The 19,055-nt window shown below is 40.6% G+C and overlaps 1 protein-coding gene across 3 annotated transcripts in view; it reads right to left on the reverse strand.

Annotated features, from left to right (window-relative positions):
* LOC109993229 (EMAP like 4) overlaps window positions 1-19,055 on the reverse strand; it is a 30,045-nt gene that overhangs the window by 7,823 nt on the left and 3,167 nt on the right. Inside the window, exons 2-19 of one of the 3 annotated variants that reach the window (XM_020646114.3) lie at window positions 17,208-17,393; window positions 16,678-16,798; window positions 15,893-16,108; window positions 12,655-12,795; window positions 12,452-12,477; window positions 11,175-11,210; window positions 10,186-10,309; window positions 9,542-9,691; window positions 9,380-9,449; window positions 9,134-9,244; window positions 8,664-8,759; window positions 8,249-8,383; window positions 5,846-5,981; window positions 3,828-3,976; window positions 3,616-3,741; window positions 1,676-1,807; window positions 1,524-1,591; window positions 646-734 (exon numbers count right to left, since the gene is read on the reverse strand). In XM_020646114.3, coding sequence (XP_020501770.1) covers window positions 646-734; window positions 1,524-1,591; window positions 1,676-1,807; window positions 3,616-3,741; window positions 3,828-3,976; window positions 5,846-5,981; window positions 8,249-8,383; window positions 8,664-8,759; window positions 9,134-9,244; window positions 9,380-9,449; window positions 9,542-9,691; window positions 10,186-10,309; window positions 11,175-11,210; window positions 12,452-12,477; window positions 12,655-12,795; window positions 15,893-16,108; window positions 16,678-16,798; window positions 17,208-17,393 — 2,112 coding nt within the window. The remainder of the gene's footprint in view (window positions 1-645; window positions 735-1,523; window positions 1,592-1,675; window positions 1,808-3,615; window positions 3,742-3,827; window positions 3,977-5,845; window positions 5,982-8,248; window positions 8,384-8,663; window positions 8,760-9,133; window positions 9,245-9,379; window positions 9,450-9,541; window positions 9,692-10,185; window positions 10,310-11,174; window positions 11,211-12,451; window positions 12,478-12,654; window positions 12,796-15,892; window positions 16,109-16,677; window positions 16,799-17,207; window positions 17,394-19,055) is intronic. The other 2 variants (XM_020646115.3, XM_020646116.3) reach the window with 2 other exon arrangements.

The following is a 19,055-nucleotide window of genomic DNA, read 5'->3' on the forward strand; positions in this document are numbered from 1 at the left end:
ATTAAGATGATCTGATTCTTTGATTGAGTTAATGTGGTCAGTCGGAGCTTAAATGACTGGTTGTGATCCAGTTATGAGTAAAAGAGTTAATGTCATCAAGTTATCAATTAATATTTAATTTTTAGTGTAAAAAAAGAAGAAGATCTTCAGTTTACTGTCAAATTAAATCTGGAGATGAACAGGCCAATCCTTATTAAATTCGATTGAATTCTATTTTGGATGCAAATTGAGAATTTAAAATTGAACAATTCTGAAACAATTTGTTATTTCATGATTTGTTTATTAATCTGATACAAAAAAAACACTTCATGATTGGATCACATTTAGGAAATGGAAAAATGGGCTTAAGTTCAAATCAAAACTTGATTTTAATATTAAATTTGTCCTATTTGGGTACAGGTGTTGTGTCAAGAAAAGCATGCTGGGAACCTCGCTGAAGCGAACAGCACTCATTGTAGTGCGATGTACGGCAAAGCTTAATATGATATCAATCTTCTTACTGGGGGTTGACCAGTGATGAGAAATAATCTACAGCGTATGCTTTATAAATGTGTTGTGTCTTTAATGCACAGGTCACAGGTTTGACTCCGGGCCCTGTCTCTAATTGGTGCATGTCACCCCCCACTCTCATTCTGCTCAACCCACCAACAGAGAAGCGCATCACTGACAGCTGCTCGTTCCCATCCGTGTGGATCGCGACCAGATCAGTGGTCTCAGCATCCAGAACGTACCACCTGAGACAGATAGACCAGATAGACCATCAACAAGACGGGTAGACCAGTTACACCACCATTAGACAGACACAGTAGGACCAACATGGGACAGGTCAAACAGATAGACCATTAAGACATAGCATGCATCTAGCTGTTAACAGATATGTTAGGGGTGTGAATGTCTCCATAACAAGACATTTTGAATGATGAAGAAAACAGACCTAGTGTTAAATACTTAGAGATAAATGACAAGGCCTTCTGTACAAACAAACGCCCAGATGTCTCACTTTAAAAATATATCAAAATGTACAAAAACCCTGGCTCTTCTTTAAATCTCACTTCATGGGCTTTGTGAAGCCCAGGAAAAACTTCAAACCAATTTGTTTTATTTCTCAAAAGAGACACGAAATGAAAGCAAATTTTACTATGGAGGGAATTAAGCCTGCATGTTAGAGTTTCACTGTGTCTGGTTAGACAGAAGCGCAATGCTGTTATTGTCACATTGGATATGTTGTTGTTTTTCTCCATGTATGCTAATGTCTTATAAGGTAATAGGTCAACCTGCGAGTCTCCCAAGATTGAAGACACAAAGAACAGTATGCAGAACAAAACAGTAAAACCTCATTAACAATCAAGCCAATTACACGTTTGTGTTACATTTTGACCAGGGATCTGTTTCACTGATGTATTAGCATTTTTTATTGCTCAAATCAGTGACTGATTGGGAGTGTTGAATCCATGCAGATACACAGAGTAGCTGGCATGTGTGTGTGTGTGTGTATGTGTGTCTAATCTATGATCTGTACTGACTTTCCCGAGTGTGTTCCTATGGCAACCACAGCTCCACTGGGATGAAAGTCTGCACAATGTCCATGTTCCTGAGGGAGAGAGAGAGCTGTCAATCATCCGTATTTTTTCAGATCACCAATCAGTTAGCAGGCACTGACCCCGCCTCCCCTTACCTCCAGCGTTCGGCTCCATAGAAGACGGTGATTCGCAGAATTCCAGACACACACCATTCGGTCCTGGGCACACGTGAGAAACATCTCTCTGGAGGGATGGGATGCCAAGCCCCAAAGCTCATCAGTATGACCCTGAACACATTATAACACAGAAAGATACTGAGCATCCTAACATATAACAAGTAACTTAAAGACCTATAATAACACAGACTGTAAAATAAATCAATACTGAGACTGTGAAGTGTTAACACTTCATACAGAAAAGATACCCACAGGCCCTAAACACATCACAACCAATAGATACTGAGGCCCTAAACACATCACAACCAATAGATCCTGAGGCCCTAAACACATCTCAACACAAAAATACTGCAACTTTTAACAAGTCACATCAAAAAAATAAGAAAATCTGAGACCACGAATACGTCACAGCAAACAACAATACCTGGAACACACCCTATCTGAACACATCACATTTCTTTTTTTTTTTATTTTAGAAATTTTAGCAATTCCATTAATCCGCATTTAAAACTCAACTCAAAAAAAAAAAAATAATTAGGCTTTTATTTTGAATTTCTACTGTCTTAAGCTGAGAACACTAAACTTGCTGTTTGATTTGAACCCTGCTTTTATTTTGAAATACACTGAGGAGGACCTTCTGGTAGATTAAAGGTTACGACATTAATTTAACCACAGAAAAAGGAACTAATTTCGGCTCAAAAACGAAATGAAAACATCTCAAAGGAACGGTAAAATAGTGAAATGTTTAATACCATAAGGTGGATATTACTTTTGACTTGTCAACTGAGCTGTCTAGAAGTTTGAAATTTAGTGAAATGAGACATTCAAAGACGCAGCCGTGTCATTTTGTTGCTTTACTGTGACTACAGGGAGACAAAGTGGAGGCTTATGCACGGTGAGCATGCAATTAATCACAATTGAAAGAAAATAATAAATAATATCAGAGCTTTATCAATCATGATTAACTAGTTAATGCTGACAGCCCTAATAAAAAAACATACTGAGACCATGAACTCATCAACACAAAAATTGAGACCCTGAAGTCATCAGGATACAAAGATACTGAGACCCACCTAAACACACAACACATTATACTCGGGCCCTGAACACACTGTGGTTACACTCAATTTTTTTATTGTCTCACCATTCAAAAGACTTTACACTAAGAGCTAGCTCTTACCTTGTCATTCAAACATTCCTATGCTATGTCCTTTAAAGGATTTAGACTTTCCCAATGACACTCAAAAGAGGTGGACTGCGAGAGCCGAGTATAAAACCAACAATCTTCAAATGAGAAGACAACCTGCTCAACCTCTGAGCCACAGCTGCTTTTATCAAAACTCAAAAACTGAGAATAGAAATACCTCTGAACACAAAGACACTGAGACAATAAACACAGCAGAACAAACCAACATATTACAACAAAGAAGACATCACAGCACACAAAGATATTAAGACCATGAATACATCACAACACAAAGACACTGAGAACATATACTCATCACAATGCAAGAAAAACCTGGAGAACTTGAACACATCACATCACAAAAAAACAAAGCTGAGACAATGAAGATCCCAGCCCAAAGTTACCAAGACCCTGAATCCATCATAATACACAGAGGCCCCTTTGGCACAGCGTGTTCAAGGTGGGACTGTTAGTCCATTATTACACCTTGTCACTCTATATTCGGTTCTGATACAGAATATAGGGCCTAAAAATGTTCAGATGATAACCTGGCAGCAAAGGTAGAGGCAAAGCATGATGGGACGGCACTGTGGGCTGGGTGTGTGACCATAGCGCTGTTTGTTCAAAGTCAAGTCTCTTTTTTCCCCCTATATGCTGTATTCAATCCCACACATCACAGGCCTGTCTAAGTCATGCATCATGATGGAGTCATGGTCGTGTCATGTAGTCTCACCTGGACCTCCACCAGGAAGCCATCGTTAAAGGTTCCTCTCAGGATGAAATTACGAGAGGTCCCGACCAGAAACTCCTCCCCCTTTCCCTCGGACACTGCTCTGATGGTTCCGTACTGATCTGGGACCTGCAGACACAAACATGACCTCAGACCCATGACCTCAATTAAGAGCATTATAAAGGAGTATAAATGTCAGTGTGTGTGTTATTGACCTCGATGTCACGGTCCGCACGCAGCTCATGGTCCCACAGGATGATTTTCCGGTCTTTTCCTCCACCTGTCAGTAGAGTGCCGCTCCTCATCTCACACAAACAGAATACACTGCCCTCATGAGCCTTGACCTGCCGACTGATCTGGAACGCTGCGCGCCCGCCCGCCCACACACACACACACACACACACACACACACACACACACACACACACACACACACACACACACACACACACACACACACACACACACACACACACACACACACACACACACACACACACACACACACACACACACACACACACACACACACAAATTGGTTAGACATATTAAACGATAATTAAAGTAATGATGGTCACCAGTAAGGACAGAAATGTAATCATTTTAGAATAAACCTTTTCAATGCCTAAGCACCATAATGTTGATGTGCTGCAGAGGCCAGCAGGAGGCAGCAGACCACACAGACAACACTTCCTGTTCGTAAAGGTTACCTCTGAAAAAGCCTTCTTTTTTTCTCTTCCTGCCTGAACTATGCGTTGATAGATTTCTCTGAGCTTACACTGACTGTGATGAGTTTGTTGCACTCTGAGTCTGTTGTTAATCAATGTTTCAGAAGTCTGATGAACCAAGATTGGCACTCCACCATAAAAACCTTTCATTCTTGGCATTAGCATGGCCACTCTTTAAATCACTTTGATAACATGTCACTAAAACCATTACTGAGACTTGGCCACATTTTGTTTTTTTGATATGTTAAATAAATCTCAGGGATCTCAGAGTGTGTTTCCATTATCTGCAGCTTCAGTTTGTTTCCAGAAATTAATCTAAGTGTATTCTTGATGAACTCATGATGATGATTTGAACCAGTCCGACCCTACTGTCAATGAGTTACTGACATCTCACATAAGGGAAGATAAAGTCACTTCTTAAATTCTCCAAAGTAATTAAAATCAAAAAAATTTATTTCAGCTCACATTAGTTTATTTTTACTAATATGTATCTGAATGTGTGGATAGATAAATATGAACTGTTAGCTGGAGTTGAAACAGATCACACTACGTTATAAAGCACAAGAAAATTTGGAAATTGACACAAGAAAATGAGCCCTGTTGACACCTGGTATCAACATCATTCAAACCTTTGTTTCAGATGTAAACACACTCAGGATGCACTGAGGACAAACTGAGATCTGATCACTCAAACCAAATTCTGAGAGGGTCTTTGCATCTGATGCAAATGTCCACAGTGGTTTGGAAGTGTGTACGCACACGTGCCCTGGGTCGCATTGAAGGACCACCTAGTCACCCTGCAACCATGGCAACAATCATCTTGAGTATCAGACCACTTGCCTCTCATTCTCAACTAATTTAACAGTTCCCTCAAGTCTCTCTTGAGAATCTTTTTTTTTGTCTTGTCATTTAGTTTAAGTTCAAATAGTTTATGCATAAAACGGGAATGTGCATTAAAATGAAGAACATGAAGTGTCCAATACCAACAGTAAAGGAAACTACATTCAACTCTTCAGTATGGGATGACCCTGTGCTGATGTTGAAAGAGGGTGCAATGATGCAGGAAAGAGATGTGATCCACAAGCACTTTATCAGAGTTTATAATAAGCAGCGCAGTGACGAGACATTTATTCAATAGAGGACTCAAACACATAGAACACAGATGTGTCTGAGTATGTCACGCTCTCTCACTTACTCTATAAAGAGTTTGATTTGTCCTGTATCGTAGCAGGATTATTTCTAATTATCAATAATAATGACAATTCACCCACTGTCTTACTTTGAATCATTTAGGTATTCAAAAGATTTAGTTGGTGCCTTTGTGCTCAACATGTTTTTCCACAAACATTCTTAGTGAATTTTAACCATGAAGACACAGTTTGAAACTCTTTTTTCACTCTAACACCCTGAAAATATAAGACCCTGATTCAGGGGGATCCAGCTCTGGTCCCTTAGTGTTTAGTACCAACGCAGACAAACAGTCCAGGCCACATTCTCCTACTCACCTCTTGGTCCTTTCCCAGTGGGTGGCTCAGTCGAGTTCCTGGTCCAGATCAGCAGGATTCCACCAGAGTCTCCGGTCAGGATATCTCCAGTACTCAAGAAGGCAAGACACTGAATAAACTTGGGCTTCTCGTATTTCTGAAAAGAAAGGAAGAAAAGAAACTGAAATAAAGCTAGACCAGATCAGGATGTTATAAAGCAGTACACTAAAAGTGTTCATACTCACACACATGTCCTGAAAAATATGTGGAACAACAAAAAAGTGGATTGAAGACCAACCGCTGCATCCACAATCTATGAATCCTTCCTAAATAACAGTAAGCCTCTAATTCTGCCCTCTGCACAGCAACATTCAACCACCACATGACTGGCTGGCTGTATACAAATGAACCAGATGATCGAAGGTCCCTTAGGGTGAATCTTAAATACATTTTTCTGACTGTAGGTTATGTGGAGGTTAGATGCACATACTGTTGGTTGATCTCAGAAGGGGTTCAAAAACATAATACTCATGCATTCATCTAGTTCTCAATATGTATGCATCAGGTTTTGAAAGGATGTTAAAACCTTTGATGTGCTTATCAGGACTGCAAGTTGTAGTCAGAGTGATCTGAGTGTAAAACTTCTTATCTGGACGTTATTTCCTTTGTGCTCAGATGGACGGATTCACTTGAAAGATCAAATTCACTTGATTTTATTTTCTGCTTAACCAAACCCTCAATCATCTAAATCAGTGGTACTCAGCCTTGTTAGACTTAAGAGCCACACTGACCAAACAATATTTCTGCAAGAGCCACAATCAAAAAAAATCTTTCTTTCCTAAAATATGTGTGGGAAACAAACTGACATGACTTGCAAAGAAAAAATTCTGCTGACAATGTCTCCCTTTTTTAAATTATTACTTTGGATTTTTTTTCCAACTAGGACCTTAAAGAGCCACAACTAGTCCAAAATGAGCCACATGTGGCTCGAGAGCCGTGCGCTGAGTATCACTGATCTAAATGTTGATTTTATCCTTTGGTTTAAGTTCTTTAAAAAGGAGAAAAATTGCAACTGTATTAGGTTTTTAAATTGTTTTTTTTTGTTTTATGTAATGATCTCAAACATTGTTTTGTTTTTGCACCGAGAGGATCTTTTCTAAACTCCTCTGACCTGTTCAAGGTGTAAATGAAAAGTTGCCCTTCATGCAGGTCAGTATTCTTTCTTTTCTTTACACATAAAGGAATGCATACAAATATCTGAGAACAAATGATGACAAAACTAGTTAACATCCTACTGTCATCATATTTAAATCTTATAACATCTTAAAAGGATACTTCACTCATTAGCATTAAGCTTTGTATCATTAGAAACCTGGTAGTATTTTTGAATGGTCGTGCATCCCGCCTTCATTTTCCCCTGAGATGGGAAATCTTTGTATTTCTAAGTTTGAAAAGGAGCTTCCAGTGACGCAAAAATCATAATTTTGCATCATCGGTGGCTGCTGTGGGTGAAGCTACAGACCAATCACAGATCAGTGGGTGGGACCTCACTCCCAGAATCAAAACTTAATGTCCGCCATATTGCTTGGTAGCTATGCTAACAGGCTCTATGGAGAAAGCTGATAATGGCGAAAATGATGTTTCAACTTTAAACTGATATGGATGAAGGGGATTTTGAAGGTCTTGTGCTCGAATCGGATATTCGTGGCTATCTCTACGAGCCGCAATATAGTGGCAAGGCAACTTCTGCAGACAGGCAGGTGTTATGCCTGCTTGCCGCTGCCTGCAGCAGCCGAGCCGGCGGCGGTGAGGACGAGGAGCCGGGGCCGGCTCGAGCTGGGGCGGACTGGTAGTGTCGGTGCTCTCACTGTTTGCCTATGGACACAGACATAGAGTGTGTTTTCTGCCAGGAATTCCCAAGATCAATTCTGGAAGAAATCTCAGTGGGAGTGGCCTGCGGTGCTGTGCATTCTGGGATTTGGTGTCTTTCATCCACATGAGCCAAAAAGACACTTTCTGCCTTTTCTCGGCCAAGAAGGCACGAACTTCAAAATGTATTTCACATTTCTACTACATATATGACCCAATGTCAACACAGATTCATGTTTCAACGGGTGAAGTATCCCTTTAAGTGTCAAAGAAACCTGACAACATGTGAAACAGTAAATGGGCTTGAGCTTGTAGAGCGCCTTTCTAGTCTTTTCACTCCTGAAAGCACTTTTACACTGCAGGTCACACCTACACATTCACACACTGATGACAGACGTTGCTATGCAAAGTGTCCAGTTCAACAAATCCCATTTATACGCTGCAGATGAAGCAGTGGGAGCAAGTGTCTTATCCGAGGATACATTGGACATGTGGCTGCAGAGAATTCATGCTACTCGTTCAATTTCAAAAAAGTTAAATAAAATATCTCCTTACCCCAAAGATCCCCTGTTTACGAGCCAGTGAATTCCCGCTCCATGTCCAAAAGAAGATGTGGGACTTTCCACAGGTGACAATGGTGTTGGCATCGGTGGGGTGGAACTCCACTGCCAGGACCACTTCGTTAGTGCTCTGAAACAAACCAGTTTCACTCAATCAGTCACAAAAGACTATTTAGATTGGGTCAGACTCAGCAAGTGAAAGTAAGGATCCCATAAGAACTAGCTTGAACAACAAACCCACAATAGCTTATTGCCTTTAAGAGCAAGTGTGCATGACTTTTTCATTCCAACTATAACCTGACCTCAATAGTCACATTTTTATATGAAACATTAAACACATGTCCACTTACTGATTCTAACCATTCTAACTCAAAATGACACAACAAAACATTTAAGAGCAGAGCAATTACCTTGATCTCAGCAATCTTTGACTTTTTCTGCCAATCCCAGACTGTCAACATGTGATCATTACAGTCGTCAATAACACTCAGGTGCTGACCAGAGTCCTGAGAAAGAGACAGAGATTTGAGACAGGATGTACAGAAGAGACTTGAGACATGATACGAAACAGAAATGTGAGACATGATGTGAGAACGAGATGGGGACATGATGTGAGACAGAGATTAGGCATGGTGTGACATAGAGAAGAGTATATAGTGTGAGACAGAGATCAGACAGAGATGAGAGACAATGTGAGACAGTTTGAATTTAGGACATGATACTAGACAGATGTAAGGCATGGTGTAAGACTGAAACAGGCACAACAACACTTTACTGTAATCATTTTTCAAATCAAGTTTTACGTGATCACAGGACACATAAAAATGTTCAGCAGTCTGTATGAACTACAATTCCCATGATGCACCTGGGTGATACTCACAGCTTTGGAGAAGGCTAGAGAGCCGACACCGCGCTCGAATGTTCCCAAACCAATAACCTGCAGAGTCGATAGACTGACGCTATCCCAAACACGAACATGAGGTTGCAGCGGCTGAAAGCACCAACAAAAAGTATTTCATGACATCATTTTTGGAAATATAAAAATATTTGTCACTGTTTTTGTTTTCAGAAGTTGTTTACATCTTTTGTTAAAAATCATCTGCAGAAATAACTGTGTTGACCTTACCCGTCCATCTTTGTCCACTCCTGCAATCTGTCCTGTAGCAATCCGGATCTTATCAGGATGGATGGCTAGACTGAAAGAGAGAAACAAGACATATGAGACATGTCAACTAGCTTATACTGCAGGGAAGCAGCAGCAGAATTATGCTTGTGTGTGTTTTCGTACCACTTGACACAGTCTGTGTGTCCGAGGTAATGTCTCTGAGTTCGTTCTTCATAGTTAAACAGAGCCACAACGGAGGCAATGAAGTAAACAATCTCTCCAGTTGGAAGGAGGTAGACGTTAGCTCTGCATTCTCTGCCACGGTAACCATAACTGCAGGCAGTCAAGGAAACATCTGGAAACACCTGGAAAAAACCTGAACATCTACTGGGGATGAGAATTGCTCAAAGCCAAAGTTTTTTTTAATGGGTTGTAACAAGAACTTATCAATAGGGAGTGTAAACGGTCTACATGGTCGCAGTACAGGCATTGAAGCTACGCTATATAATGCTGTTCACGTCAACACGAGACACAGATAGGTGGGCAGCCTGGGTCTGACTCCGACCCTCTGTACTTTGCCGCAAGTCATTCTCCACTCTCTCACCCCAGTTTCATCCTCTATCTACTGTGCTCTACAATAAATGCATAAAAATTAAAAAATTAAAAAATTAAAAAAAATTAAAAAAAGACAAAACAATGTTGTGCAATTCAATGTATAAAATGTGCTCCTTACTTAACTTATTATCAATACTAGATGAAGTCAATCTTCAATTCAGAGTATCTATGTCCTGTGACATCGCCCCCACTATGTGCAGAATGAAGGATACACCCACTCCAGCTTGAGTCTCTCTGGGGGAAGTTCTGTCCGGACATCGTCGTAGTTCTCCACATCAGCGGGGATGAACATGGTGATCGGTCGACCACGCATGAACATCTTTATGGTGTTTCCCTCTGCAGAAGCACACAAACAGACAGAGGTTACATGCCATAAACGATTAGATAACAGTCACTTGGTGGCTGGGATCTCATCAGATATCCATCAATGACTGATATTCTTTTAAAACTAACAACACAACATGAAAATAAACAACGAAATCTGGTTGTGTCTAACATGTCAACCTTATGAAAACACATAAAAAGTATCAGTCTGATTGAAAACATCTTCTGATCAACAGCACAGAACCTCAGAGGTTAATTGAAACAAAGCAATGGATCCAAAACATTTCAGATCAGTTAGACGGACAGGTGAGAGACATTTGAGGGACATGTTAGGGGCAGTTTGAGGTACAGTGATAGACAGGTGAGGTATACGTAAAGGGCAGGTAAGGGACAGGAAAGGGGCAGGTGAGGCAGCACTGATGACATTCAGGTGAAGCAGTTGAAGCAGATCAGACAGAAACACCTGCCCTGTCTTTGTTTACCTCCTTGGAATCACAGCTAAATACAAACATGAGAGTGACATCCATGCCAATTGCATAATAAAAGAATACTATGGTGTTGGGCAGTGCCTCTTTTTCTACCCTTGGTAGGGCCTTTAATCATTTGTCTCGTCTGGTAGCTTAACACAATTTCAGGTAGCACCTGTTCAACCTTAAATGGAGGTAAAGGAGAGCAGGGGGCGGAGCCACAGTCAGGTGTGACATCACCTGATCGGTCTGAAGGAGAGCAAGAGCAGTTGAGTGAGCGAGGCTGACGGCGTCGAGCAGAGAGAGACAGAGAGATGAGACAGGGCAGGAGACAGTTAGCAGCTGCTTCTAGAATGATGTTAGCCTGTTGTTAGCCTGCAAGCTCGCTCTGACATCACATCAGGACTTACCAGCTTGGCTGTTTTTCTCTCGTGTTGACATTTTAGCTGGTTTGAGACAAAGACATCATCACTCAACAACACCAACAACACAAATATAAACACCAACTAACACAAACAAAAAAAAACAACTAAAGCAATATAAACAACACAAACCACAACAACAACAACACTAAAATGAGGGAGCATTTAGTCTAGGGGGGGTATTCCATCAACGTAGAAAAAGAATGCCTCTTTTGTAATGACTGCAGACTCTCACTTTATTTAGGGCTGCTCCACTAATGTCATGTGGTTGTTCAGTTTAGAGTTGAATGCAGCTGGGCTTGTGTGAGCCTGCATTGTGCTCATGCATGAGAACATTAGCTCAGATAGTTGATGGTAATTATCTGACTAGTTTTATCTCTAATTTAATTGAACAGTATGACAACTTGTATGACTGTGGCTTTATGACGACATCGGCGTGTTTCAAATTATAGTCCCAACATAACAACACTCCATTTAGAATGATCTGGCCTGATTTCTCGTGCTGATGGTGAGGTAGGTGAGTGAAATGTATTTCTTATCAAAATATTTCAGTGTGTGTAGGGAGCGTCCATTGCTACACGATGTAAGGCGATATCTGATGCTTGTGTACTTTTAGGAAACGCTGTTACTCAACCTAGATGGAATACCCCTGAGAGGCCTGAACAATGAAGCTCAGGATGAACTCAGGCTCTATTTGTGTTCCCTTTTCAGCTTCAGTGATCCTCGACGGTTTCATGAAGCTGAAAATGAACTGAGTCTTTTCACTCTGAGCTCATTGATCAGCAAAGACTACCAATGAATGAAGTAGTAAAATGATCTCAGATGAAATGTGATACAGGTAACTCAACGAGGTGGAATATAATCTACACAAGCAAAGAACTTGACTAAAACTGCCTATCAAAAAAACCTTTTCATTATCCCTGCAACATGTGTTCCCATGGCGATTTATTCCAATTCAATGGTGATCTTCACACAAATTTGCTACATGTGGATGCCCCTGAGCCACCATGATGACATAATTATCATTATTATCATCATGACATCATCACAATCACCACTAACATCACACTCCGCATCATCATCACCACAGCCTCTGAGTAATGACAGACTGAACTTAAGCAAGAAGAGGACTCCTGTTGACATCAAATATTCTCAAAGAAGCAGCATTGATGCTCTCTTTCAATTGGCTCTACATATGATGACGAAAACAATGATGTTAACTATAGGAGCTTTTTATATCAAGATGATGAGAGCTGTGCATTTACCTTGATTAACCACGGGGTCTTTGTGTCTGAAAGAGGACAGAAGAAAACAAACATCTTACTATGGATTTACATTTAAATGTGTTGTTGTGGATCCAATCCATTTGTATTTCTACTCTATATGTAAACGTTCTATATATTTACTTCATGAGTCTGCAGGGAAAATACTACATGTATCATACACTACATATATGTTGTGTAATTACCTGTCAGCGTTCTTGACCATTTTAGAAAGTAGTTTGGAGGTGGATGCAGCTTTCACAAGTTTGTTCCTGTTTTCCTCTGAACTGTCCCAGGTGCTGCTTTGGGAGCGCTCCATACCAGAGGATCTCTTCACACTTGTTCCCCTGAAAAACACACACACGCACATGCACACACGCACACACACACGCGCGCGCACGACAAATCTTAATAGTGTTACAACATCAGGAGGATGATGAAAATGGTGAAGAGGAGGAAAAAGTCACTGATATCTGGGTCAGCTTAATTTTGTAATTTCTTGCTGAATCTCTGATATTTGTTTTGTTTTATAGTATTGACTGGTTTGAAATAGACCAAGACTCTAAGTGTTTAAGTGTTGGCATGAAGATTCAACCTCTGCAGTTCCACAAGTGTCCACTTGAGGCTTGCTCCAATGTTTTAGGTCTGATTGGCTCATTTCTTCTTTCTTTTTGAGAAAATTTGCATAATTAGGGGTGTGGCTGTTCTCACTTACGGGTGGGCGTGTTGTAGTTTTTTGCTAGTAAGCTAAAGGCCCACCTCAGCTCCAACTCTATGCTTTTTTTTCCTGGATTGACAGAAAGTTAGTTTGAGAAAGCATTTCCAATATGGAGACAGCAGTCAGTAGGCTTCAAACGTCTGCTTCAGACACCAACGGGTGACGTCACAGTGATTATGTTCATATCACTAATACATAATATATATATCTATTATTATATAACTGTGTCCGAGAGCCTCGTCAGAAATAAGGACCTGGGTCTCTCAGCAGTTTTAATAAATACATGTTTTTTAATGTGATCAGAATAATTGACCGGGGATTAGAATGGACTGAAAAAACACAAGTTGTTGATAAGAAAAAAAATATTGTTTTCATACTAAGCTTAATGACGGAAAAGTTTAGAGTTGAATGTTGTGACATAAATCCAAGGAGTCATGACCTCCACTGGAGAGTCAGGTCACATTATGCTCAAAGGGAATCATCTCTGACATCTGCTCACTCTGCCATTTGTCCGTGCCAATGTTTGCCATATGGAGGTACACGATGTCTGAAGGGAAACACGAAGGATGATGGAGGGAATGTGGTTGACCAGCGGAGGCAATAAAATTGAATCATCTGTTAAAGATTGTGTTAAATTCTGTTTTGGATAAGGTGGTCTGGACTGCATTTTGCTGGATACACACTTTAAGTTCATCTGATGTATACTTCCAAAAATGTATCGCTTAACCCATCAGACAGAAAACGGACTTTTTACTAGCTGGTGTAGTGTTGCATGCTGACATTATAAGCCTGAAGATGTTGACAAATGTGTCTTTGAAGTAATTGGTTATCAAATGTAAAATATTTTTCTTAATGCTAAAGATTCAGTTTGTGATGCTTATAAACCTCCATGACTCATTTTCATCGTCCAAAGACATAAATACAGCAGGAATAAGTTAAACACATAACCCAGGAAGAGGTTAGTGAGCTGGGATACATCAGGAAATAAAGCCCCAGGCTGCAGGAGGCCTGCTTAAGGAGGAGGAAGTAAGAGGGGAGGAGGAGGAAGAGGTGGAAAAGGAAAAAGGAGTTTCTTAGGTGAAGCTGGGACGAGAAAATGTTAGCTTTTAAAAATCACTCGCAGCCCACTCTGAGTCTATCAGCAAAAAGAGGAAGGGAGGGGGGCTTTGGAGACTTTGTAATCTCCAGGAAGCGTCAGCAAATTCCAGTTAGAAAAGAGGAGATCCAGAGAGGTAGATTCACAGAGAACACTGGGAGTTGAAAATGCATACAATCACACAAAGGCAGATCTGAATCTTCAGCCAGCAAAGTTTAAACCTCAAGACCACGACCTCCAGGAGGCCTTTGAAGACTTCAGGAACTCCAGGAAACTCAATGGGCCTCATTCACCAAACATTCATTGAATCAATTTTCTTCTTAAAAACAATGTATGCAGTTTTCAAGAAGATTCTGATAATCATTGTTTGCTTATCTGGGATATGTTCTGAGCAAATAATAACAACAACTTACTCAAGAACCAACTTGTGTGTGACAATACCCATGAAATATTTAAATGAATCCAATATGTTGTTTTGATTTGTGTGTATGTCTGTGTATTTATTTCTAAAGATGTTGCTGCTTCGTTTTATTGGGATAATTTTCTTTTGACTATTCAGTCAACATCTTATGTTGAAAACATGTTTGTTGAAATGAAATGTTTACTATATTAATGAAAAAAATAAAAACAAAGTATAAAAAAAAAGAAACACATTATGTGCCAATGCAAAACTATTGGTCATTGTGTTTTCCTTAAATCTGCATCTTTATGTGTTTGACTAACATCTAGAATTACACGTTTTATATGATGTCAACATTTTATTCAGTTATGCAGTGTTTGGGCTGAACTAACAATACATACATTTCAAAATACAAGTTATTAAAATATGTAATCACAACAATGACCCTCCTTTACACACTGTAACATGCTGCTTGGTTTTACACCTGCAGGTTAAAGAATGAATGTAGCGTCAAGTCATTCAAACTAAAAAAAGTAATGAAGAAAGGTCACCATCTCTCTTCTGTTTCTGTTTTCACTCAGATTTAAGATCAAACCTTTTTATTACACCCCATCTTTTCTTTCTCTGAATGAGGGATCTTCATCCTCTGATCCATCTGTGGAGTTTATTTAATTTCCATTACAGGCTCTACTAAATAAAATCTAATAAGCAGCAATATCTAAAATCCACAGCTGTTTCTTTTGATATTTGGAGTCCAGTGTTAAAGTGTTTATTGATTTAAACAAACTAAAGTGTGGAAGTCTTAAAAAGATGTTGATGAATGAGGCCCTAGAACCTCTAAGGTGCCTCAGATTTCCAGGAGATTCAATGATCTCTTAGACATCCGGGAAGCCTGATGAGACGCCCAGATCTCCTGGAGGCCTGAGGAGAGCCTGACCTCCAGAAGGTCTGAGAAGGAGGAGACTCGGTGATGTTCATAAAGTCAATCAAGCCTGCTACTGAGGAGCCACAGTCCTGCTGCTTATCTTTCTGTCTACACAAACCTGATAAACTGGATTATTCAGCATATCAGGAGCACCCGTACTGGACCTGTGAAGGTGATCAGGTGTTTGCAAAGCAGGAGGACTGTGGGTCCTCGGGGGAGGGGTTAGTAACCAAAGCCAGAGAGATGTCAGAGCAGTGTCAGCAAGAAGGGAAGTTAGATCCAGCCGACAGATTACAAAGTAAAACCTTTTGGGAGGGGTGTGGCCTTTACTGGTGTCAGCGCACTGGGCTGTTCTCTGTGGCAGGGGGGTCACTGGGGTCTGAGGGGACTGAGGGGTTTGGGAAGGCTGGGGGGAAGGGGGAGAGGGAGATGAGTTCTTTAGGCGAGGAGTCTCCTCACGTTCCTGGATCTCCTCCATCTGAGACCGCTGGCTGCTGCTCTCCTTCTTCTTGTCTGTTCCACTGTGAACAAAACCAGGACCATATGACACCACAAACTACTGATTATACTTCTTCTACTGCTTCTAGTCTACATCTACTTTATTTCTACTAATTCTAATTCTACTGCAGTGACTCAAACCACCAAAATCCATCTGAGACCGCTGGCTGCTGACCTCCTCCTTCCTGTCTGCTCCACTGTGGACAAAACCAGGACTGTGTGAGGCCAAAACACACTGATTCCAATGTTTATAATATGACTCTACTGATTCTACTGATGACCCTCCTCATGTGGAACATGTTATAATATCGCTTCATTCAACAGTGTTAACTGAAGTGTCTGATCTGATCTAAGGGTCTAAGGGCTCTTCCCTGGTTTAGACCCTTAACTAAGTCAAAACAAGCAGACGTGATAGTATAAATAACATGGATCATATCTGTTCAGCAGGCCTTCTGGAGGCTTAAATCAAAGAGCCTGGAGAAAAATAAACAACAGTTAACAGAAAAATGAGGCTGACAGCAAATGGAGATGTACAGAGAAATCTTCAAAACAACTGTGTGTCAGTGTGTGTTTTTGTGTCTGTGTGTTTAACCTCTTGGCGGCAGATGACAAGGTCTCCTTCCTTGTGACAGAAGTGGAGTCTCTCTTTCGTCCAGCGTTCCCTCCATTAGCGATACAGGACATTGAGTAAGCTTCACGCAGCGCAGCACCACCTGGGAGGGAAGAACACTGCTCTTAACATCCAGTTTCAAAGTCAACCTGAACACTTAAAACCATAACCGTTTAGAAACTTGTTTAGCTCACTGATGCATATCCTTTTCATTCAGTTTCAATGCTTTACCATTTTGTTCAGGCAGACCGTATATCAACGTAGTGAAACTACAACATAAAGTCTGAGCAGGAGAATCACTCAGAAAATATTTAAAGTAGAAACTTTTTTTTACAAATGCTTTTTCTTGAGCAGTTCAATGACTTGGCATCATTTATTTATTTCAGTATCAGTTTGTATAATATACAACAATGACAAAAGTTGATCTACTGTGCTGTATAGCTGCTTTACGCTTTGGAGCAGATACAGCAAAAAATAAATCAAGTACAAAGAAGTTCAAACTTTAACGTTACCTTTCCCTCCCTGTTGCTTCTTGGCTGAGGAGGAAGCAGACACTTCGGAGGCAGCAAGGCGGCGAAGGACGTCAGCGAGAGCAGCTTTCATCACCGTCAGCTCGTCTTCCTGCTGCTGAACTCGAAGCTCCAGAGCAGAGAGACGGTCATTGACATCTGAAACACTTGCTCCAGACATACTGTCATCTGTAGAAGGATAGAGACACTTCAATATACTGTTGATGAGGGATGTAACCATTCACTCAACTCACGGTACGATTCTGAGAATGAAGACAAAGTATGAGATGACTGAAAAAGATTCCTTTTTTTTATGAAAAAAAACAATGAACCTCGTAATCTCTTTGGCTCTTGCACTCGTTTGGGCGAGCGGGGCTGCAAACCTGCTTTTCAGTGTGGTTTGCCCGGTTAATGTTGATTTTTTTGGAACAAAGGAAGATGACTGGAGCTTCTCGTTGTGGTGTCGGGTTAAATGCTGCATCATGTTGGTTGTGTTATTTGTGTAGTTCTCTGTCTTCTTGCATTTTTTGCACACAGTGTCTGTCTCGTCTGTTATCTTCTTACCTCTTTTATTTTATGTTTTGGTAAATCCAAATTACTTCCACACCTACCATTTAAAAGACAGTGGTGCGTCCTCAATTTCAAAATCGGCCACGATAACGCCTGCTTGTCACTACCAACAGCCTCTGCTCAACAGCTGCTGAATTAGGACATCAACAAGAGAAGCATAAATAGATAGCGCCCTCTGCTGTTTAAGGTAAAAGCATTGTGATTCATTTAGTAACGATGTGAATCTTAGCAATCGGCACATCAGCAAATAATGTAGTTTGAACTGATGTTTCTTTGTTGTGCCAAATCAATTTAATGCTGACATCTAGTACACCTAAGTACTGAGTCAGAGAAGAGGTTTATTACTGGGCAGATGAAGTAGCCCGTTGAACAAACTGACTTGTTTTCATTGTCAAACATGAGAGGAAATGGTGGCATGTTGGGAGTCTTAAGGCCCACCAGGGGCCACCAGGGGCCACACACCAGGGAGACACACAAGGCAGACGGCAAAAAACTAGAAACTAGAAACAAAGAAGACCAACTGTGGCGTCGCCTTGAACACACTGCAAAGACTACAAACTTCGAAGACAATCTAGGACCGACAGCCGACAATCTCCTTGGTCTGTCAGGGCCTTCACACCACAAGAAATCATGAAACAAACATCGGTATCAGACTCAGCAATCGGCTCATTTGTTAATTCAAACATCAGTATCGGCATTCAGCCCTGATTTTCCCAATCAGTTCATCTCTAGTCTTGATATTGTAATCTACTGTGAGGCAGAATCACTGGATCTTATACATCTACTGTATAGTGTGATTAAAACTCTCAATCCCATCATACTATCTTCTACACAAACAAACATTTGATCTCTATGTACCATACCATTATCCATTGGAAGACAGAGTTGATCTAAATAGACTGATCTGAAACACTGGATCTCAATATGCTGTCACCTATGACAAGGCTTTAAAAAGTCAACTTCTCAATATACTTGTCAGTTAGTGCTGCATGATGAATTGTTTCACCATTACTATCGCAACTTGTTGGTGAGGTTGCTACTGTCACACATTGTGTCAGATTTATGATCATAGCAGTCATTGAGTTATGCAAGACTTTTTTGAGTGAGTGCATTCCCGTTATCAGCAGCAGCACTTTATCCCAGTGCCAGCAAGTAGGGTGGCCAACAGGTGCAAAGGCTCAGCAACAGCCGAGACTAATTACATTAAGAAAAAGTGCAGCTATTTCAGGAACGAGGCAATTAAAAAGACGTGCAGAAAATCAAAAGAAATGCATTGACTGA

This window comes from Labrus bergylta, chromosome 10 (assembly GCF_963930695.1).
Source record: "Labrus bergylta chromosome 10, fLabBer1.1, whole genome shotgun sequence".
Taxonomy (NCBI): domain Eukaryota; kingdom Metazoa; phylum Chordata; class Actinopteri; order Labriformes; family Labridae; genus Labrus; species Labrus bergylta.